A 23,297-nucleotide genomic window follows, 5' to 3' on the forward strand; every position below is an offset into this window, starting at 1 on the left:
TTTAATTGTGCAGAGTAGTGAATGCCTCCAATTAATTTCTAAAGTAGTAATATGAATTCCTTATCTCACCAACCAGATGGTAATTTTTGAAGATAGGGGCCATACTTTTGTTCTTTACTACAGTTTTGACTATAATGGCTCCTCAGCGAATATTCACACACAAACATTACCTACTGTGAGCTAAATTCTATGGGAAGGATTTTTCTCACTCCTCAACTAGTAGACCTACATGCAAACCTATAATAACAGTATAAAAATCCTAATATGAAAGGCATATTATATACAAGGTCCTTTGGGAGCACAAAGTAGTAATATCTTAAGTTTCATGGTACTATGATGGAAATCAGTAGGAAAAATATTGGAAACCAACTGCAAGGAGCTTATCTATCAAGAATCTCTTGAGGAGTTCTGGTCAAGATGGCAGAGTAGGTAAAGACTGCTCTGGTCTCCCACGACCACATCCTAATTACGTTCAAACTGCAGAACAACCATCATTGAGAATCTCCTAAAGTCTAGCTGAACATAACTAAGGATATACAGAAGCAGCCACGTGGAGACACTCGTAGGTGGGATGGAGACGTGGAACTGGTCCCAGACCAATGTGTAGCGGTTAAAAATCAGAAGACATATCTCGGACTGTGGAGGTTTCTTCTTGAGGAGTGAGGGGTCAAAATCCACATCAGGCTCCCCAACCCAGGGTTCCAGTGCCAGGAAGAAAAATCGCCATAACTTCTGGTTGTGAAAACCAGCGGAGATTGTGGCTGAGTGAGACAGAGGGTTGCTGGAGTCCCAGGCATTCCTCTTAAAGGGCACGTGCAGGGACTTACTTGCTGACATACTCACTCGCTCTGAGCGCCAGCTCTAGGGTAGCAGCTTGCAAGGTGCCAGGGGCATACGGAGAAGAAATGAATTGTCTGGTTTTAGAGTAAGGGCTGTAGGGGCAGTTTTCTCCCAGACAGACGTGTTGGCAGAAACCATCGTTCCTTTGTTGAGCCCTCCCTCCTTCACTCAGCCTGCAGATGCAGGCAGGTGCCCTGTTTGAGTCTCCATCAACCTAGCTAACATTATTTGCCCCACCCTGGTGATTCCCTGAGACCTTGCCCCACCCAACTTATGGGCCCACCCAAGCCACTTCCAGTGACTTTTCCATACAAACGGTCAATCTTGGCTCATGCAGACTTTCCTAAAATCTCTCAAAGGTTCACAAACACCAAACAAGCAGCATCTAGCCTTGGAATGTCTCGTACCTCTTGCTAAGCAGCCCTAAGCTTGGCACTAGCAGCAGTTGGCCTCGGTTCGTAGCTTTGCCTCTCCCAGGCACCTCCAAGCCCAGCACAAGTGACATCCATCTGCAGATCATTTTGTAGCTCATACCAAGTGACCCCGGGCAGAGCACAGGCAATGGTTGACCTTGGCCTGCACCTTTCAAGAGGCCCCGAACCCACACACCTGGTGGCCAGCTTCTGACTACACCAGAGCACTATCCAACCACCTCCACAAGTCACACACCCAAAGGACAGACTTGGAAGGCACCAGAGTCCCGCTAAAGTGAATCTGCTCTCTAGGGTCAGCCCTGCACAAAAGCTCCTCCGCTGCAGTCACGGCTAGTCTTCAGAATTAATCAGCCAGAGGGTCAGTCCCTCCCATTGATGTTCCAGCAGCAGTCAAGGCTGAACTACAAGAGGAAGGCATACACAACCCACACAGGAGACAAACTTGGAGCAACTGGCTTAGGTGACCAGGGAAACTGAGTCACTGGGCACCACAGGACACCTACTACATCAGGCCAATTACCAAGACTGGGCGACACAGCAGCTCTACCTAATACATAGAAACAAATACAGGGAGGGAGCCAAAATGAGACAAACATGTTTCAAATGAAAGACCAAAACATAGCTCCAGAAAAAGAACTGAACAAAATGGAGACAAGAAATCTATTAAATGCAGAGTTCCAAACACTGGTTATAAGGATGCTCAGTGATCTCATTTGAGAACTTGAACAAAGAGATAGACTACATAAAAATGGAGATAGAAAACATGAAAAAGAACCAGTCAGAAATGAAGAATACATTAACTGAAATGAACAATACATTAGAGGGAATCCATAGTAGATTACATGAAGCAGAGAATCAAATCAGTAATTTGAAAGATAAGTAGCAGAAAACACCCAATCAGAACAGCAAAAAGAAAAAAGAACCCCCAAAAATGAGGATGATTTAAGGGGCCTCTGGTACACAGCAAGTGTACCAGCATTTGCTTCATAGGGAGAAGGAGGAAGAGAGAGAACAAAGAATTGAAAACCTATTTGAAGAAACAATGATGGAAAACTTTCTTAACCTGGTGAAGAAAAGAGACATGCAAGCCCAGGAAGCGCAGAGTCCCAAACAAGATGAACCCAAAGAGGTCCATATCAGGACACATCATAATTAAAATGCCAAAGGTTAAAGACAAAGAATTTTAAGAGCACCAAGAAAAAAGAAGTTAGTTACCTACGTACAAGGGAGCTCCCAGAGGACTGTCAGCTGATTTCTCAACAGAAACTTTGCAGGCCAGAAGGGATTGGCATGAAACATTCAAAGTGGTGAAAGGCAAGGACCTACGACCAAGATTACTTTACCCAGCATTTAGAATCTGCCCATTCATTTAGAATTGAAGGACAGATAAAGAGCTTCCCATACAAGAAAAAGTTAAAGGAGTTCATCACCACCAAACCAGTATTATAAGAAATGTTAAAGAGACTTCTTTAAGAACTAGAAGGGGGGAAAAAAGATAAGAAATAGGAATAATAAAATGGCAATAACTACATGTCTATCAGCAATTACTTTAAATATAAATGGATTAAATGCTCCAAACAAAACACATAAGATAGCTGAATGGATAAGAAAACAAGACCCTTACATAGGCTGGCTGTAAGAGACTCACTTCAGATCAAAAGACACACACAGACTGAAAGTTGAGGGTTAGAAAAAGATATTTCTTGAAAATGGAAACAAACAAACAAAATTGGGTAGCAATACTTCTACAAGACAAAATAGACTTTGAAACCAAAGTTATAACAAGAGACAAAGAAGGACCCAGTAATCCTACTTAAGGGTATTTATCCGAAAAAACCCAAAACACTACTTCGAAGGGATGTGTGCCATCATATGTTCATTGTAGCATTGTTTACAATGGCCAAGATAAGAATGCAGCCTGGGTGCCCATTACTGGATGAATGGATAAAGAAGAGCTGGTACATACATACAATGGAATATTAGCCATAAAAGAATGAAATTGTAATAACTATGTACAGTATCAGATGGGTAGTAGATTTATCTGCGTTACCACTTTGTTAGTTATATAAATGTCTAATCACTATGTTGTAAACCTGAAATTAATATAATATTGTATGTCAACAGTAATTGAAAAATTATTTTTAAAAAATTTCTTTTATACCCTTATTTGTATGCTATTTATGATACATACATAGTGTATTTACTTGTATTGACAGGTGCTAGGGGGAAAAGTTAATGTTTCTATTTGTCTATTTTTCATTTTTTGTATTTATCTAGATTAATCTTTTTTTTTCTTTTTTGTATTGCAGTCTTGGCCCTTTAGTGAGTAAAGTGAAAGAATACCAAGTAGAGACAATTGTAGATACCCTCTGTACTAACATGCTTTCTGATAAAGAACAACTTCGAGATATTTCAAGTATTGGCCTTAAAACAGTAATTGGAGAACTTCCTCCAGCTTCCAGTGGTAAGTAAGCAAGATCACGTTTTTCTTCCTGTTTCCCTTTTATGTGGAGGTATTTCTCCTCAACTCTCTGTATTCCTCTCTTGGCCAGGGAGGGAGCGAGTTATCTATCCTAAAGGATTTTTATAAGCATGCCTTCAAACAACTAAGAAAAAAAAGTCTGCAGTCTTATTTTTGCTTGAAACTAAATTCATTTTTAAATGAGTGTTATTTTGATTGAATTTATGTATCTCAGGAACCCCAGTTCTGAAGGATTTTTATGTTGGAGCAAGATTTAATATTGTTTTGTGTACCGTAACTATAGAATAGAGTTACATCAACTTACGCAATGTAGGAAAAGATAACCAAAATCATGAGTTATTTCTGATTAGCTTTCATTTTTAATATTAATTTTGCTTTGCATTAGAATTTATGATGTAAAACTTCTAGCACTGTTAAAACAGCTATAAAATAGTACAGTTTACTAGTATCTTTAAGGTTGAGCTTCTTGTAGCTACTTGGTAATTAAAAAAAATTTAAACTAAAATTAATGAAATTGTCAATTAATTAGCTTTTGGCCTCTGACAGAAATGTTTAGATAATCTGTTTTAGAGTTGGTCTTAACTGCTAACCTGTTGACAAAAATTATCAGGCTAAAAGTTTTGGTCTCATCTGCAAATGGAGTGAAATTATCTCCCTGTTTCATGGGAAAATGTCTGGGTGTGCAGTTTTCACTCATTTACTTAATAAATATTAATGATTCACTATGTTAGCTATCAAGCTAGATGATACATGTGTATTATTTCACTTAGTTTAAACATCAGCTATGTTAGAGGTCTTAATAGTCCTAGTGTGTTGGTGAGTGAACTGAAATTCCAAGAGATAACATTAATTCACCCAAAGTTTTGATTACCTGGTTGGCTGAGGATTCAAACACATTATCTTTTAATCTAAAGCTTATGCTTCTGCTATATCATAGCAATGTCACTTTACCCTTATTAATTAGTTATTTCAATAAAATATTTCACCAACTCTGAAGTATGTTATTTATAATTGTATTAGCTATATCAATATTTTCCTCATTTCTTCCTCATTGAAATATGTTTGTTTTTAACTGATTTCTAGTTGTTAACCATTCGGATTCTTCCTTTCAAAATTTCTTGTTTATTTTTTTCTCACAGTTTAATATCAACACACATCTACTTGAAAACAGTAATAACTTGATTTATGAGTCCTCTGGAACAACAGTTTTACTTTGTAATGAAGTTATGGAATCTTTGGATTGGAAAAGATTTTATTAGAGGTTCCATCTATTTTTTGTAAGAAACCATGTTAATCATTGGTTTTTAATTCACTGAAATTTAAAGGTCTAGGTTACCAGTAAAGAGGACTCTAGTAGAGAAAAATCTCGTTGCTGCTTTCTAAGCACTTACAGCTACTACTGGCTTTATAGTCAGCCTTCATGCGAGTGCATGGCGATAGTTGTCCCATAGTCTGTTGAATCAATATGGTTTTCCCTCGGTCATGTACTCCTTCTGCAGTTATCTCTAATTTTTATTTTATGTCTAATAAGTTATTTTATTGAAAAACAAGCTGTTTTGCAATGCATATTTTTCTGACATGAATCTCTTGAGTGAGTCTCATAATCAAGTTCAAAGTTGTTGAATCTTTGGTAACTTCCATGAATATAAGGTGGAATTCAGCGTATGTTCCTTGCAATTGTTACTGGTTTCTTATTCATTCAGGCTCTGCACTAGCTGCTAATGTATGTAAAAAGATTACTGGACGTCTTACCAGTGCAATAGCAAAGCAGGAAGATGTCTCTGTTCAGCTAGAAGCCTTGGATATTATGGCTGATATGTTGAGCAGGTAAACATACCTATTGTTTGTATTACTTGTAATGTAAATATGTGCATTTATTAAAAATCCCTTCTGAAACTTGGTCTAAAATTATTCATGTTCTATTATGGCTGTTTTATAAATATGTGTGGTTAGGAGTGAGGGGAGATATAAACTAACCATATTATCATGTAATATTGTGTAACAAGCATGTTTTATACAGTTTTAAGAAATAATGAATAAAATTTGTGATTTAAATATTTCAGCACAATTTTTATGTTTTGTTTTACTCTTATATTCTTGAGTACAGTGATCTACTTAGATAAGGAGGTGTGCCTATAGACGTGGCAAATTTTCCAGTTAAAATAGTACTGTTGTAATCTTCAGCAACCATGTTTATACTGCATGTTTTTGGGGAAGAAGGAACTTGGCTGTATACATTTGTTGCTTTTCTGCTTTCTTCCAGAAGTCAAACTTGGGGAGATAGAAAGATCTAAGTAACTCCTAGGGGAAAATACCTTAAAAGAGCTGTCAATTTCAGTTTATCCCTGATTCTCACAATCATTATATGTCATCATTACTTGTCTGTGTGTTATTTGTGGCTAATTTACTTCAACTTGAAAATAATCAAGTGCCTTCATGTGGTACATATGTACAGTAGAAATGAAGAGCAATCATCCTGGCACAGAAAGAGCCTGTACTTTACTATAGGAGATTAGAACACAAATGGCTATAAGGTAGGATGGGACTAAATACCTACTGGGAATATAGTGTGTTTTGGGGTTTACAATGGAAGGATCGAGAAAGTTTGTTATGGAAAGAATGGCATTTGAATTTATATTTGAAGAATGTATAGGTCACAGGTGTATATGCCCAGGTGTAGGATATATCAGCATACATAGTCTTGGAATTGGAAACATTGTATTCTAGTTTTCCAGAATATAGAATGAATAGAAAACTAGTAGGAAGTCATTCTTATATATTGGAGTCATGTTGAGAAGGGTGAGGAATTGATACTTAATTTGATAAGTTGTGAAATTCAGTTAGAATTTTTGTCCTTTGTGTGCCTTTATTACTAGCATTGTCCTGGTACATGGATGTTTGACTGCTATGGACTCACTGAACTGCATGTATGAAGTGATTTGGAAGAGAGGGTTGGAACAATAGGATAAGTGAAATTTAGTATGTAGATGTGTAGAGGAAAGACAATAGGGAGAGGGGGTAGTTAAGAGATGCTGAGATTTTGAATGTTGTGAACCCCCAAAAAGCTGTAATAGAGAAAACGCTATCGATAGAGCAAATTAACTTAGAGATCTGGGAAGGGGAAAAGTGACAAGATCATTGTGCGTTTTTTTTTATGTTCTCCCAAGCCTGTTGGTTGGGTATCCTATGATGGGGAATATAGGTCTAGATTCTAGAAGGTAATTTAGGGATACAAATTTCAAAACTACATTCACTTAGCTCAAGTTTTCAGTTTGGTTGGTAGCGATAGTAAGAATTTAGTTTTCCTTTCATTCTGAATTTGGAATGTGTTACGTAAATTTTTACTCTTTGAACACATTGAGTTCAGAGGCCAGACATTTCAGTAATACTCAGACGTCTTGAATTTATTTGTCGTTTTCTTTTTTTATTTTATTTTAAGGCAAGGAGGACTTCTTGTTAATTTCCATCCTTCAATTCTGACCTGTCTACTCCCCCAGTTGACCAGCCCTAGACTTGCAGTGAGGAAAAGAACCATTATTGCTCTTGGCCATCTGGTTATGAGCTGTGGAAATATAGTTTTTGTAGATCTTATTGAACATCTATTGTCAGAGTTGTCCAAAAATGATTCTATGTCAACAACAAGAACCTACATACAATGCATTGCTGCTATTAGTAGGCAAGCTGGTCATAGAATAGGTAAGAAATGTTTAAATATTTTAAAGCTTTTTTTTTTTATTTTATTTAAAAAATATTAATGAATGTTTTTAAGTACCAATATGCTTTTCTTAGGTGAATACCTTGAGAAGATAATTCCTCTGGTGGTAAAATTCTGTAATATAGATGACGATGAGTTAAGAGAGTACTGCATTCAAGCCTTTGAATCGTTCGTGAGAAGGTAAGTTTTTAAGATCTATTTTTCAAATAAAAATTTTCCTTAAGAATAGAATAATAATTAAGATCTAGATTAGGTGAGTGAGGAGAAATGGGTTATTTTTACTGATAGCTAGGATTTGGATTTTAGATGTGTTTTAATTCAGTTTTTATTAAACAGTAACTAATAACCAATATGGTATTTGAATATAATTTTATATTTTAAAATAGTCCTGAAACATTTATTTTTAAATGTGTCCTTCTCATTGTTAGAACTTTACTTAAAGAACTTAGGAAAAATATTTAATTGTTTTTTGGCTTAATTTAATAATGTAATGTAGTCTATCATGAGAGAGCACCAGGGTAAATTAGTTATCTGGTCAGAAATACATAGTGAATTTCATATCTTTTCAGCAGTTTTTGGGTTTGTCACATCCATTTTGCCAGGGCAGTGGTTCTCAATTCAGAAACATTGGTTCTAATAATAAAAGCTCTATATTTATGTACTAGAAGAAGCCTTACTGGCTAAGTCACAGATTTTTTAATTTTATTTTTTGCCTTTGGCTAGAATTGACTATGTCACAGTACAGTACAGTTTCCTGAGACTTTGGTTGTTACTGGTAGCACTCTCTTGTCTCATGGTTTAAAGCTTTATAATCATGTCAAATTGTTAAAATCAGAAGTTGTGGAATTCACTTTCGTCCTTTTAATTGAGAAACACAAATTATTCCTTTATTTTGGGGCATTTATATGTTCTATACTCTCAGTGTAGAGCTAGAAGACCAAACCCAGATGCATTTGCACTGGTATGTGCACACATGCTCCTAGTTGCTGAAGAGCAAGTTCATCTGGGCATCGTCTTGTCATATGTTGCGAAAATATAGCATACAGTGGTCTCCCCTTATCTGGGGTTTCTCTTTGCAGTTTCAGTTACCTGCTGTCAACTGTGGTCCGAAAATATTAAATGGTAAATTCCAGAATTAATTCATGTTTTAAATAGCACACAGTTTTCAGTAGCCTACTGAAATCTCTTGCCATCCTGCAGGATGTGAATCATCCTTTTGTTCAGTGTATTCATGCTTCATATGCTACCAGACCTTTAGTGAGTAGCTGTCCTGGTTGTCAGAGCCACCGTGGCATGTTGCATATCACGGTGCTTGTGTTCAGGTAACCCTTATTTTACTTAACAGTCATGTGCTGCTTAACGACGGGGATGTGTTCTGAGATACTCCTTGTTAGGTGATTGTATCCTTGTGCGAACATCGGAGGGCACGGACACACACCTAGAGGGTAGCGCCTACTGTACACCTGCGCTACGCGGTACAGCCTGGGGTGTAGGAAAGGAAAGGAGTTTTATCTCTACCCTTCCGGGTTCTTGGTTGAGAAACCTCTAATAAAGGACAGATTAACGAGAAAAACAAAAGTTTAATAACATGTATACCTTATGTCTACATGGGAGAGACCCACAAAAACTGAGTAACCAGCCAAAATGAGTGAAGCCACGCCTTAAATACCATCTTTAGCTGAGAACAAATGTTAGCAGTGGGAGGAGTCAGTTATGGGAGGGTTATGGGAAGAGCACAGTAAACAGGGGAAGGTTGTCATGCGGATCTGAGTCCTTGCTATCTGCAGTGAGAGGAGCTTCTAGAGGTCATCCCTCTTCTGGGACAGCCAGCGAGAAACCATTACAAACAGATATGTCCCTTACAAATGTAAATGTCTTTTACAAAGGGTAACTTCCACTTGGTTTTCAGAGCTTCTCCCAGGTCTGCTGTGTCTTAAAATTAATCAGCCTAAAATAATCCTTACCAAAGAGACATATTTTGGGGCTACAGATTCTGTTCCTCTACAGCTCCTAGGCTACAAACCTGTACAGCATGTTACTGTACTGAATAGTGTAGGCAATTGGAACTCAATGGTAAGTGTTTATGTAATGCTTTGCATTAAGACCTTACATCACTAGGTGATAGGAATTTTTAAGCTCCATTATAACTTTATGGGACCACTGCCATACATGAGGTCTATTACTGATGGAAAAGTTTCTCTGCGGTGCATGATTGTCATGGCCCCCAAATGCAAGAGTAGTGATGCTGGCAATTCTGATGTGCCAAAGAAACGCCATAAAAGTGTTATGTATGTATAAGAAAAATCAACTTATATAGGGTTCAGTACTGTCTGTAGTTTTAGGCATCCACTGTGGAGGTCTTGGAACATATAAGCCATGGATAAGCAGGGGACTACTGTATACAAGTTTATCTCTGTACTACCCTTTAATCCCAATACACCCTTTATCATAAAATCATTCCAGCTTCAGAGATGTTAAAATGTGAAGGTTAAAGTTACTCTTACATTTGACTTACATAAATATAATTTGAAAAGTAAATCTTTTAAAACATGGAGCCAATGTGAGAATGATGGAGGGTATTGGTGTTGAAAAGGCTGGGAACCGCTTTCCTGTGCTATATTAAAGAGGAGAAAAAACTTCTGGTAGGTGATAAATCAAAATGTGGCAGGTATTGAATCAAGGAGAAAAGCACAGTTACTTGAGGCAGCTTTTGTTTCTTTCTTCAGATGTCCTAAGGAAGTATATCCTCATGTTTCTACCATTATAAATATTTGTCTTAAATATCTTACGTATGATCCAAATTATAATTATGATGATGAAGATGAAGATGAAAATGCCATGGATGCAGATGGTGGTGATGATGATGACCAAGGTATTTCAAATTAAATAGAAGTAATTTGTTAAATTTTCATGAAAGATCCAGTGTTACAGATGGAGGTGATTTTTACCTCAAATTATACTGTTTATTTGTAATAGTGGAAATGACCTCAATATTCAACAATAGCAAATTGATTAAATAAATTATGGGGCATCCATGTATTGAACTGCTATGCAGCATTTTCAAAATCATGTTCTAGAAAAATATTTATTAAAGCAGTTAATAAGTTGAGTGAAAAGTAGGTAACAAAAATTACTGTGTCTGAGTTTTTATTTTGTTAAAAAACAAAATTCAGCTGGGTGAATTATTGGCTTTAGTTAAGCGATTTATGAATCAGTCAGTATCCTGTCTAGCAACAACTACGGCGCTCAGAGAGTTCTACAAGATGGAAGGATTTTAAGGAAGAAGGGTGGGGAAAGAGGGAGCTAGGGGCAGGGTGGGGGTTGGCAAGAGAACGGATTATGTTGGGGCTGGGACATCTTTTCTTGGGGGAAGACCAGGGGATTTATGGAGATTGCCTCTTTTTTCAGTGGAGGATGGAGAGGGGCCTGTGGGACAGATTACCTTACTGGTGCTTGACCAGAAGACCATGCTGGTTGATTATGTTTCTGGGAGAGGTTGAAACTCCAGTTAGATCAGGTATTCAGTCTAGGTTGGTATCTTGGGCTTTTAGCCCTAGTGATCCCATTTTCGGCCTGTTTTCTTTTTCTCTTTCTCTCTCTCTTTTTTTTTAACATTTTTTAAAAATATACAAAAAAAAACATAATTAGTATTTTTCTCTTGGCTAGCAATTATAAATGATTTTTGTGCTTTTATTGTTCAGATTCCCTACAAAGCATTTTTTAAGGAGGCAAATGAATGTTATTTTTATAACTATACCTGTAGATGTGCACGCTCAGAGCAGTGTGGTTGGTTTTATACATAGTTACTTTCATGAAAAATCCTAAATATTGTTTGAGGCTCCATTTAATTTAATGAATAATCTAAACACTTCTGGGCTCTTAAGATTGATGTCATACCACATCAATACCATATGATTTGTGTGGTATTTACTCCAGAAGGAGTAGCAATTCCAGAAGGACATAGGGGTTGCTCATGTTTTGTTGTTTCCTAGTGTGGAAAGAATCATAAGAGAGATGTTCAGATGGGTAAGTTACTAGGTATCTGGGTTGGTGGATTTTCCGCTATTTTTTTCATAATAATTTTTAGTTTCATTCTTTGAATGAATTTATATACCGACTTTCCTCTAATGCTGTAATTTCATCAGTCCTTTTAAAACAAAAACAACTATAAAAACTTAACTTCATATTATAAACTCTAGCCGCTACTGCCCGTTTTTCTCCTTTACAGCGGAACTCCGCAGAAGAATGCTTTCCAGTTCCTTTCTTCCCCTTCTCTCTTGAATCCAATCTTCAGTAATGGACAGGATTGCCAGTGACCTCAAATGTTTGACCCTGCCTGTTACTCAGTGCCAGCAGCATTTCTTTATTTACTTTTCAGGATACCACACTCTCCTGGTTTTAGTCATTTTCAGTCTCCGTGCTGGTTTCTCTTCATCACTAAACTTTGGAGTATCCCAGGGTTTGGTCCTTGGACTTCTCCATTTTACTCTTATGTTCTTGTTGATCTCACCTAGTTTCCTGGATTTAATGTCATTGTGCTGAAAATCTAAATTTAATCTTCACCCCAGATCATTCCTGTGAATTCCAGGTTCATACATGAATGAAATGGAATTGTTACTACCTGTGGTAGGAATATGGTTTTACGGTTTAAGGGAGTTTGGAGAAGATGGCGCTCTGTTGTTAAAGTGGGAAGAATTTTCTTGCTATAATTAAGAAAGCGTAAACTGCATTAAGACAATATCTTGAAAGGTAGAGAATATGCATATTTGCTCCTAATAGCCCATTAACAAATTTAGTGAAAAGTCTTATAGTCACAAAGAAAGCTGATGTCAGGATTCTTTTTCTCTCCAGAAAATTAGTTCTATGGAATATCCTGGGATTCTTTTTTTTCATTTTTTGGGGTGACATTGGTTAGTAAAATTACATAGGTTACAAGTGTGCAATTCTATAATACGTCATCTATATATTGCATTGTGTGTTTACCACCCAGAGTCAGTTCTCCTTCTCTCACCATGTATTTGACCCCCTTACCCCTTCCCCTCTGGTAACTGCTAAACTGATGTCTGTGTCTGTAGTTTTTGTTTGTCGTTTTGTTCATTTGTTGCTTTCAGTTCTGTTTTCCACATATGGTTCTCAACTTTTCTGTCTAACTTATTTCACTTAGCATGATAATCTCAAGATCCATTCATGTCTCAAATGGCAGTATTTCATCTTTTCTTATGGCTGAGTAATATTCCATTGTATATATATACGACATCTTTATCCAGTCATCTATCAGAGGACAGCCTGGTTGTTTCCATGTCTTGGCCATTGTGAATAAAGCTGCAGTGAACATCAGAGTACATATATCTTTACAGATAAATCTTTTCAGATTTTTTAGGTAGATACCCAGGAGAGGGATTGCTGTGTTTTATGGTAAGTGTATTCTTAATTTTTTGAGGAACCTCCATACTGTTTTCCATAGTGCCTGTACCAATTTACATTCCCACCAGCAGTGTATGAGGGTTCCCTTTTCTCCCCAGCCTCTCCAACACTTGTTGTTACTTGTCTTGATGATAATAGCCATTCTAACAGGTGTGAGGTGGTAACTCATTGTGGTTTTCATTTGCATTTTCCTAATAGCTAGTGAAGTTAGGCATCTTTTCTTATATCTGTTGGCCGTTTGTATGTCTTCTTTGGAAAAGTGTCTGTTTAGGTCCTCTGCCGATTTTTTAATAGGATTTTTGTTGTTGCTGAGTTGGATGAGTTCTTTATATATCTTGGATATTAGCCCCTTATTGGAGGTGTTGTTTGCAAATATCTTCTCCCATTCGGTTTGTTGTCTCTTTGTTTTGTTGATGGTTTCCTTTGCTGTGCAGCAGCTTTTTAGTTTGATATGTTCACATTCATTTATATTTGCTTTTACTTTCCTTGCCTTTGAGGTCAAATTTATAAAATCCTCTCTGAACCCACGGTCTGTAAGTTTAGTTCCTGTGCTTTTTTCTATGCAATTTATTGTTTTAGGTCTTATATTTAGGTCTTTGATCGATTCTGAGTTAATTTTCGTAACTATTTTTATCACATCATCTATCTCTAAAGTTTGTTTCATGGTTTATCTTACAAAAGGCAGATGTTTGATTTTCCTGTAGTGTCAAGTGATTCCTATGAATTGAACTTTTATTCATATTATTTAAAAGATGGGGACATTTTTGATTTTACAAATATTTATGTTCTAAAGAAGTTTAATGCATTAATGATTTTAAAGGGTTAATAAGCAGCTCATGTTTAACAAATTAAAAACAAAATCATGATCATTTTTCTTTAGAGGTTTATTTGTAAATTTATATAAATTAACTGCATCTGTTTAAGTTCTAGCTCTTTATAAACGTATCTACTGCTACATATGTTAGTGAAAAGTTAGAAAACTGTATTAGTTATGAGTATCAATTCATCACTTTTTGTATTAAATAACAAACTTTTCCTGTGGCTAATAACCCAACGTTAAAACTTCTCTTTAGGGAGTGATGATGAGTACAGCGATGACGATGACATGAGCTGGAAAGTGAGACGTGCAGCTGCCAAGTGCTTGGATGCTGTAGTTAGCACAAGGCACGAAATGCTTCCAGAATTCTACAAGACCGTCTCTCCTGCACTGATATCCAGATTTAAAGAGCGTGAGGAGAATGTAAAGGCAGATGTTTTTCATGCATACCTTTCTCTTTTGAAGCAAACTCGTCCTGTGCAAAGTTGGCTGTGTGACCCTGATGCAATGGAACAGGGAGAAACACCTTTAACAATGCTTCAGAGTCAGGTCGGTTTAAAAGGATTTTAAGATTCAGTAATTTTTATCTTTGATATTAATGGAGATGTCTCAGAGCTGTGCAGTCAGACTGCTTATATTCATAACTGGCTTCACTCCTAATTTACTGTGTGATCTTGGAGAAATTGTCATTTTATTAAACCTTGCTTTTCTCATTTGTAATAAGGGTTTACTTAGAACTGTCTCCCCAAGACAGTGAGGGATGAGATGATCTATGTAAACATTTAATGTAGTGCCTGCTACACAGTAAGTACTTATAAATGCCAGTTCTTATTAATAAAACACATACTTTTCACTCTCGGACAATTTTTTCTAAGATCCTAAACATTACAGCAAATTGCTCCCATTTGTTGAATATTTAGTACATGCTAGGCATTTTCCTACCTTGTATGTAATCCCTACGGCAACTCATTTGGGGCTGTATTTGTCCACTTTTATAGATTACAAAACGTGAGCCAGATTAAACTAAACCAGGGGAGGGGATGTACATACCGTATCTATCTTGTTTTCAAGTAGTACAAATTGAAAATAATTGTGGTGAACTTAAAGGTGAACATTGAAGATTAATTGTAGAAAAAAATGAGACAAAGTATATGGATGACATAAGCAATTAAATAAGTGTATAGCAGTTAGGTGAAATGATGGGAAATTCTCATGATGCTGTGATGAATTAGATAGGTGTTTTCTTTAATCTCTAGTTCTCAGATCATTGTTCGATATGATATATGGCTGTATCCTGGCATACATAAGATTTTGTTAGTAAATACCCTATTTAGGCTTTTCTGACTAACGACATTAGAAAGTTTAGAAGCAAATATTTTTGAATACCTCTCCTGCTTGCTTGTGTGTAGCTACAGTTGAAGTGAGGTTGATTTCACTGTAACAGCACACTAAACGTAAAACTTAGGGTCCATTTAATGGTTTCTTTTTTATTAGGTTGGTGCAAAAGTAACTGCAGTTTAAAAGGTTAAAAATAATTGCAAAAACTGCAATTACTTTTGCATCAACCTAATATAATTTGTCCTTTTTCCTTCAATGCCTATCTGTATTATTTATGTTCAGAAAAACCATTTATAAATTGTGTTCCAAAAATTTTGGTTGAAATTTTTATTTGGTTAGATTTCTGTTTAGTCTTGTGCATTTCATAATTAAAAATTAACCAAGGAAGACTATTTGGTTGCTCTGTAGAAAGCTAATGATAGTTTTTCTCTATTTTCTTATTTATCGGTCGGTATCCAGCAAATAAATAGTTACAAGAGAACATAATTGATACAACAAAGTTTGTATCTAACAGTCTTGTTAGCAGTTAGTAGAATTAGGAATTTAACAAAAAAAGATAAGTTCTCCCCTTTCTCCCCATCCCCTGCAATTTGTGTTATATTGATAGCTGAACCAGCTAATGAGTGTGTTATAATTACAGGTTCCCAACATTGTTAAAGCTCTGCACAAACAGATGAAAGAAAAAAGTGTGAAGACCCGACAGTGTTGTTTTAACATGTTAACTGAACTGGTAAATGTGTTACCTGGGGCCCTAACGCAACACATTCCTGTTCTTGTGCCAGGTATGAAAGAAATAGTAAATCACTTTTGGAAACTCACTATAGACTTTATTGAGACTTAGGTTAACTTAAATGTTTCCTTCAAAAGGATAATTTGTGAGAACTTAATTTGTACATAGAACTAACTTTTTTAAAGAACCATCTTGAACATCTAAAGTTAGAAACTTGCAGGTAAAAAGTTAAAAATTTTCTAATTTTTGGCTCTAATATTCCTCATAGATTGTGGAATTTTTTCTACTTTAGAGGTAATATGATGAAGTCGAAACCAGCATTATTTTAAGGACTGATTAGTTTTTAATTTTTTTTCTTAAAACCAGACATAAATATTGGATTTTTTTTATTGTTTTTTTTTTAGGAATCATTTTCTCCCTGAATGATAAATCAAGTTCATCGAATTTGAAGATTGATGCTCTGTCGTGTCTATATGTAATCCTCTGTAACCACTCTCCTCAAGTCTTCCATCCGCATGTACAGGCATTGGTCCCTCCAGTGGTGGCTTGTGTTGGAGACCCATTTTACAAGATCACATCTGAAGCACTTCTTGTTACTCAACAGCTTGTCAAAGTAATTCGTCCCTTAGATCAGCCTTCCTCGTTTGATGCAACTCCTTACATCAAAGATCTATTTACTTGTACCATTAAGAGGTTAAAAGCAGCTGACATTGATCAGGAAGTCAAGGAAAGGGCTATTTCCTGTATGGGACAAATTATTTGCAACCTTGGAGACAATTTGGGTTCTGACTTGCCTAATACACTTCAGATTTTCTTGGAGAGACTAAAGAATGAAATTACCCGGTTAACTACAGTGAAGGCATTGACGCTGATTGCTGGATCACCTTTGAAGATAGATTTGAGACCTGTCCTGGGAGAAGGGGTTCCTATCCTTGCTTCATTTCTCAGGAAAAACCAGAGAGCTTTGAAACTGGGTACCCTTTCTGCCCTCGATATTCTAATTAAAAACTATAGTGACAGCTTGACAGCTGCCATGATTGATGCAGTTCTAGATGAGCTCCCACCTCTTATCAGCGAAAGTGATATGCATGTTTCACAGATGGCTATCAGTTTTCTTACCACACTGGCCAAAGTGTATCCCTCCTCCCTTTCAAAGATAAGTGGATCCATTCTCAATGAACTTATTGGACTTGTGAGATCACCCTTATTGCAGGGGGGAGCTCTCAGTGCTATGCTAGACTTTTTCCAAGCTCTGGTTGTCACTGGAACAAGTAATCTAGGATACATGGATTTGCTGCGCATGCTGACTGGTCCAGTTTATTCTCAGAGCACAGCTCTTACTCACAAGCAGTCTTATTACTCCATTGCCAAATGTGTAGCTGCCCTTACTCGAGCGTGTCCTAAAGAAGGACCAGCTGTAGTAGGTCAGTTTATTCAAGATGTCAAGAACTCCAGGTCTACAGATTCCATTCGTCTCTTAGCTCTACTTTCTCTTGGAGAAGTTGGGCATCATATTGATTTAAGTGGGCAGCTAGAACTAAAATCTGTAATACTAGAAGCCTTCTCATCTCCTAGTGAAGAAGTCAAGTCAGCTGCATCCTATGCATTAGGCAGCATTAGTGTGGGCAACCTTCCTGAATATCTGCCATTTGTCTTACAAGAAATAACCAGTCAACCCAAAAGGCAGTATCTTCTGCTTCATTCCTTGAAGGAAATTATTAGCTCTGCATCAGTGGTGGGCCTTAAACCGTATGTGGAAAACATCTGGGCCTTATTGCTAAAGCACTGCGAGTGTGCAGAGGAAGGAACCAGAAATGTCGTCGCGGAATGTCTAGGCAAACTTACTCTAATCGATCCAGAAACTCTCCTTCCACGGCTTAAGGGGTATTTGATATCAGGTGGGTACCTAGATTTTCTTATTTTAAAAGATTTTGTTAATTATTTGCAGTTGGTTTGCCTTAAAAGATGCCTAATGCCGAAGTTAAAACATTTCTATATCTTGTTATGTGTAGAACCTGTTGCCTCATGTTATGTAAAGCTCTATTTGAATGATGCTTTCTTGTTTAAAAGGATAAAGAGTGTAATTAGATAATGGTTAAATAAATCTGTTCTAGTGTATTTTAATGTTATATTTTAATGTTACTCTTTTATCTTAAACTGTGGAAAACACAGGTGTCTCTTGAATTAATATATCCTGAGGAGCTTGCTAGAAATAATTAATACTAAAATTGGTTCACTTACTCTTAGTTCAAATGAGAGATCTTAGAAGAGTTTTTCAGATTTACCAGTGTCAATCCCTTTATAGCAAGTAGAAGGTAATAATGGCCATTTATTCTTAGAAATTGCTTTCTTTTTTAATAAAATACTTGAGGATATTAAAAGCTATTTATGGATTTAACCAATTCCCTTTTGCGAGGACTAGATCTCCCACTGCTGCTCTCCCAGGCCTCCTCCTTCCCAGAAGAAAGTTTCTTTTGAAATCTGATGGGGTTGTATTTCATAAGATGAGTACATTTTGTTCTGTTCTGTTAGTATTCAGACAGCAATAAGAAAACCCCTTTTGACCAAAGGGAATTTTTGAAGAATTGAAGGCACTAGTGTCATTTGAAGTGGTTTGAGAATGATAAAGATGTCCATGGATTTTAGTGGACTTACATACCAATAGACTTAAATTTATTTTTAATTAGGCTCATCATATGCCCGAAGCTCAGTGGTGACAGCTGTGAAGTTTACTATTTCTGATCATCCACAACCTATTGATCCACTATTAAAGAACTGTATAGGTAAGTGCAAACAAAGGTAAACATACTGATTAACTATTTAGTAGTTAATTGTCAAAAAACGAATCATTTCAATAACTAAAAATAACACCGAGGAACTGAAATGCTTTTAAGGTTCTGGTGATGGTTTCATTACAAAGATAGTTGATAATGTATGATCTTATATACTTACACTCTATATGCTATTATCCCTTAGTTTGAAATTATTGCCAGATAATTTTGCAAATAACTGAAATTAGTAAATACATTAGGATGTCTTTAGAGTCAGCTACACATTTGATAATTATATTTTGGGGATGACCTGAAATAACTAATGGATAAAGGAAATATATTTGATCTATCTGAATAGTTCTGAAGTTTCCTCCCAGATGTGAATGGGTCTTATTTGAGCTGTTAGGGCCCCAGTTTTCTGTTATTGTAACCCTCCAGTTCTCATATATAAGGTCGGAACAACCGTAGCATAAAAAGGATAGTTACCAGAACTGGAGAGGAGAAATCCTATCTCTATTTCTGTGAAGACAAGAATTAGCTTTTAGGATTGTTTTTCGTGATTTTATAACTTCCCTGTGTTGTTTTCATCATCAATTTTCCCAAAGTTGGTAGTAGCTAAAACCCCTCAGAACTCAGTTTGGTGCTTTTTTGAGAACAGAAGAATGGGGATACTAGACGGGGATACCAGCAGAGAGGATAGAAGGATGTGGCAAAGAAGCTTTGCAGTGTCAGGCCACATTACAGTGTGCCAGAAAGGAGAAAAAGCAGTTTAAAACAGTACAGAAAGGGGTTACCAATTCAGAATAAGGGGGACATGGGGATAAATGGGAGCTACTGCTGGGACCTAGAAATAACTCAAAGAAATTCTCTATCAGAAGATTCTTGCTTTTGTTCCCCTCCCTTGTTTTTTGCTTTGATATATTTATTCACGTTTTGGTACTGTATAAGCTAGGACAAAGGAAAAGACGTGCCGCGTCTCTAGAGACATCTTTCCAGGTTGACAACAGTCAAATAGTGTTCATCGTTGGTATTGTTATTCAGTCAGATAATTATCGTTTAATAGACTTATGATCTAGTTCAGTATTATTTGAGACAATATGAACATCACAACCACCTAGAAAGCTTTAAAAATTAAAATTCCTAGAGCAGGGGGTTGGGGACCACTGATCTAGTCCATGTCACCATTTATCCGTAATAAAATGTTTTAGATGCTTTACTGAAATCATGTTTATTCTAATTTACCATCTTAGTAATGGGGTAAGGAGATTTAGTCTGGTACGTTTAAATTCTTTTTGAACCCGAGCTATCTCCTAAGCTTTTTTTGTAATCAGAACTTTGCTGGGTGGTCAACCTTGAGTTTACCAGTCTGTGGTGTCTGAAGTATTTCTTTCCTCCCATTTTTTCAAATTGTTTTGTGGTACATTTATGTCTTCTGGTCCCTCTTTTTCCCTGTGTATTCTAAAAGATTGCTAATGGTAAGGTTGAATGTGTGTAATGATGAATATCAGGTGTGTACCAGACACTGTGTTCAACAATGTACATGGTATTTATTCTGCTTAGTAGGCCTAAAAGGTTTATAATTGTCATTTTATAAACTGGGAAACTGAGGCTCTTGCCAAAAGTCATACAATTGACAAGTGAAGCTGTTTGGATCACCATCTGTATGACTCCAAAGATCTTTGCACTATAATTTTTCCCCCACAGTCACAAAAACAATCAGACTTACATGTGATTTTAAGTGGCTAGATGCTTTCTTTAGCTTTTTGTCCTATGTTAGGTGTCCGTTTCCTCCTTTTGTACCCTTATCCTCTTACCATGTCATATATTTTTTGTTAAATAAAGATACAAATAAAAATAGGGCTTTGGAAGCAAATTTCTCTCTGTCATTTGATGAACTGCATACTAGCTAACAGTTTTCCGTCTTCATCAAGCACTGGATCTGTCCTTACCCTGTTTATCTTTATTTTGAACTCTAGTTTTTAAAATTCTGTTTTGGTTGCATTTGTAAGTACTCATTTTGAACTCTAAAGACAGTCATTCAAGTTATTAGTTCTGTGCCTCCTTGCTCCATCACTTCTCTGTGCAGTCCACCTTTTTATAAAGTATAGAAGTAATTAGGAAACTTTTTGGACTCTGACTCCATATCCTCTGTATTATGGGTACTTGAGAGTAAGTTATCAAATCCTCTCACACTGGGGCATGATGGTTTACCTGCTGCCAAAATGAAACTATATAGTTCACTTAGTATTTTGTCATGTTCTTCCATGACCTGCATTGAAGAAATTACAATAATACCAATAATAATAATCAATTTAGAAAAAATATAATGTATATCTTATTTGAAGCTTACATAATTATATTTGCTTCTCTTACTATTTTTCAGGTGATTTCCTAAAAACGTTGGAAGACCCAGATTTGAATGTAAGAAGAGTAGCCTTGGTCACATTCAATTCAGCAGCACACAATAAGCCATCTTTAATAAGGGATCTTCTAGATACTGTTCTTCCACATCTTTACAATGAAACAAAAGTTAGAAAGGAGCTTATAAGAGAGGTAAGCTTTCTTTTACATTACACTTTCTCTAAGCTTGTCTTTTACTTTTAAGTATATCCACATATTGTTTTTTTGTTTCAACAGGTAGAAATGGGTCCGTTTAAGCATACAGTGGATGACGGCCTGGATATTAGAAAGGCAGCTTTTGAGTGTATGTACACGCTTCTAGACAGTTGTCTTGATAGACTAGATATCTTTGAATTTCTAAATCATGTTGAAGATGGTTTGAAGGACCATTATGATATTAAGGTAAGATGTTTGTGCCTGTTTATAGAATGTTTTAGAAGAAGGCTTAGTTACGGTGACTTTTACCCTTGTAATTTACTTTTGTGTATTAAGTGAGAAAAAATGGGTTTGCTTGTCATAATAATATTAATAAGTGTTATGAACTATAATATGCAAAAGTAATAGTGATGCAATCGTAACATCAGTTGTCATACAGGAAAACTTCAGAAACCTCTTCATTGGAGGAGGAAGTCTAAGTGGGTGGAAATTCTAAGAAATTCCCTGTGCCAGATTGCTTAGCGGATAGTCGCTAGATCCTTTCCCTCCAAAGAAGAGTCCAGACAGGTTTTGCTCTTCAAAGTATAATCTGTGATCTTTTTGGCCTGTCTTAATAATGTACTGCAGTTACTACCCATGGAAGGTTTTCTCAGTTTCCCGTGATTGTCTTGGCTAATTTTCTTTGGCTATCTTTAGGGCTGTTCTGCACGATAATCATATTTAGCTGAATGAGGGAGTTTTGTTTTCCAGTCTGATATACTTTAGATTGGAATCTAATATGCTTAAAGTTTAATATCAAGAGTTTTGTTAAAGGGTAACATGGAAGAACGGTTTTTCAGATACTTGAAGTAATCTATAGAAGCAACTAGAGAGAAATCATACCACTTTTTAGGTTTAAGGCATGAAGCTTGCTCATAACTGCTCTTTGGTTTCCTATTTGCTCATGCCTGTTTTAAATGTGAACTATGAAAGGGTGGTTTGAAAAATAAAATATAAATGCATTGTCTCTTTTTCTTCACTTTTCCATTCAAGGCCTTTGGTCAAACAGGCAGAGTGGCAGTTGAGCAGTAATTCAGCTAGACTTTTAGAACGCCAATTTTTAGGTTTCCATGTGTGGCAGTAGCCTGATTCCTTCCAGAATCCATTAAAAACAGTCCTCAATTCTATAGTTTATAGTCCAAGAGAAAAAAAGATTATGGGTTGCCAGGTTTTACATGGATTAATCTGAATAACTGATCTTTTGGGGCTTTTTTTTTTTTTTTAAAGGAAGATCTGCTCAAACAGTAGAATCTTATAAAGCTTTTCTCCTAGTTCAGTTATTTTCTTCAGTGGTTTTTCATCTTGGTGCACAGGAGCTTTCTAAAAAATACTAAATCTATGGCTCTGACCTGATAGGTTAAGTAAAAGTCTCTGGAAATGGGGTAGAAGAATGGATTATTTCTAAAGCTCCCTAGTACTAATGTGCGGCCAAGATTGAGAACCACTTTTCTAGCTCTCTACACTAGACCACATTATGAGTAAGTCTTTCTCGTACTTGTAACTAAAATTCTTCAGATAAGGTTTGAGACAAATCTGTGGCGAATTATATTAAAATGAAACTTTATGTGGTGTGCTAGTCATTTTCCTTTTAAAAGCTTTGTTAGAATTTGGATTTGGTCTTTAGGAAATAATGCAAAGGCTAAATTTTATCTTTTTTTTTTTCCTATAGATGCTAACATTTTTAATGTTGGTGAGACTCTCCACCCTTTGTCCAAGTGCAGTACTGCAGAGATTGGACCGACTTGTGGAGCCATTACGTGCCACATGTACAACTAAGGTAATCGTTGGTAGACATCATCTGCCAGACTTGGTCAGAATTCCTAGTCAATTCTATACTGTAGGTTTCCTAATTTAACCGTGGTAACACCATGTGAAGCAGTTGGTTTTAAAAGTCAACCTATTAAATGTGGATGTTTTAGAAAACTTAGCACTATTAAATGCTATTCTTAAGTTTTTATTTATTACAAAAATGTGGTAAATATTTTGAAGTACTGATATGGGATAAAGTGTGGTAAGTCCACCAAAGAGATTGAAATGTTTAGTTCTGGTGGAGGTCTGGGGGTGGGAATCATAGAAGACTGCATATGAAAGTGATGGCATTTAAAATGGACCTTGAAAAGTCAGGAATACTTTTAAATTCAGAAGGTGAAA

At 36.3% G+C, this 23,297-nt stretch overlaps 1 protein-coding gene across 1 annotated transcript in view; it reads left to right on the top strand.

Annotated features, from left to right (window-relative positions):
• Positions 1-23,297, top strand: part of CAND1 (cullin associated and neddylation dissociated 1) — a 50,506-nt gene that overhangs the window by 16,710 nt on the left and 10,499 nt on the right. Inside the window, exons 3-14 of the mRNA XM_033116444.1 lie at positions 3,584-3,738; positions 5,460-5,583; positions 7,196-7,452; positions 7,546-7,651; positions 10,198-10,343; positions 13,969-14,261; positions 15,691-15,832; positions 16,185-17,678; positions 18,468-18,563; positions 20,935-21,104; positions 21,189-21,353; positions 22,816-22,923. Of these exons, the coding sequence (XP_032972335.1) occupies positions 3,584-3,738; positions 5,460-5,583; positions 7,196-7,452; positions 7,546-7,651; positions 10,198-10,343; positions 13,969-14,261; positions 15,691-15,832; positions 16,185-17,678; positions 18,468-18,563; positions 20,935-21,104; positions 21,189-21,353; positions 22,816-22,923 (3,256 nt within the window). The remainder of the gene's footprint in view (positions 1-3,583; positions 3,739-5,459; positions 5,584-7,195; positions 7,453-7,545; positions 7,652-10,197; positions 10,344-13,968; positions 14,262-15,690; positions 15,833-16,184; positions 17,679-18,467; positions 18,564-20,934; positions 21,105-21,188; positions 21,354-22,815; positions 22,924-23,297) is intronic.

Source organism: Rhinolophus ferrumequinum, chromosome 10, assembly GCF_004115265.2.
Source record: "Rhinolophus ferrumequinum isolate MPI-CBG mRhiFer1 chromosome 10, mRhiFer1_v1.p, whole genome shotgun sequence".
NCBI lineage: Eukaryota > Metazoa > Chordata > Mammalia > Chiroptera > Rhinolophidae > Rhinolophus > Rhinolophus ferrumequinum.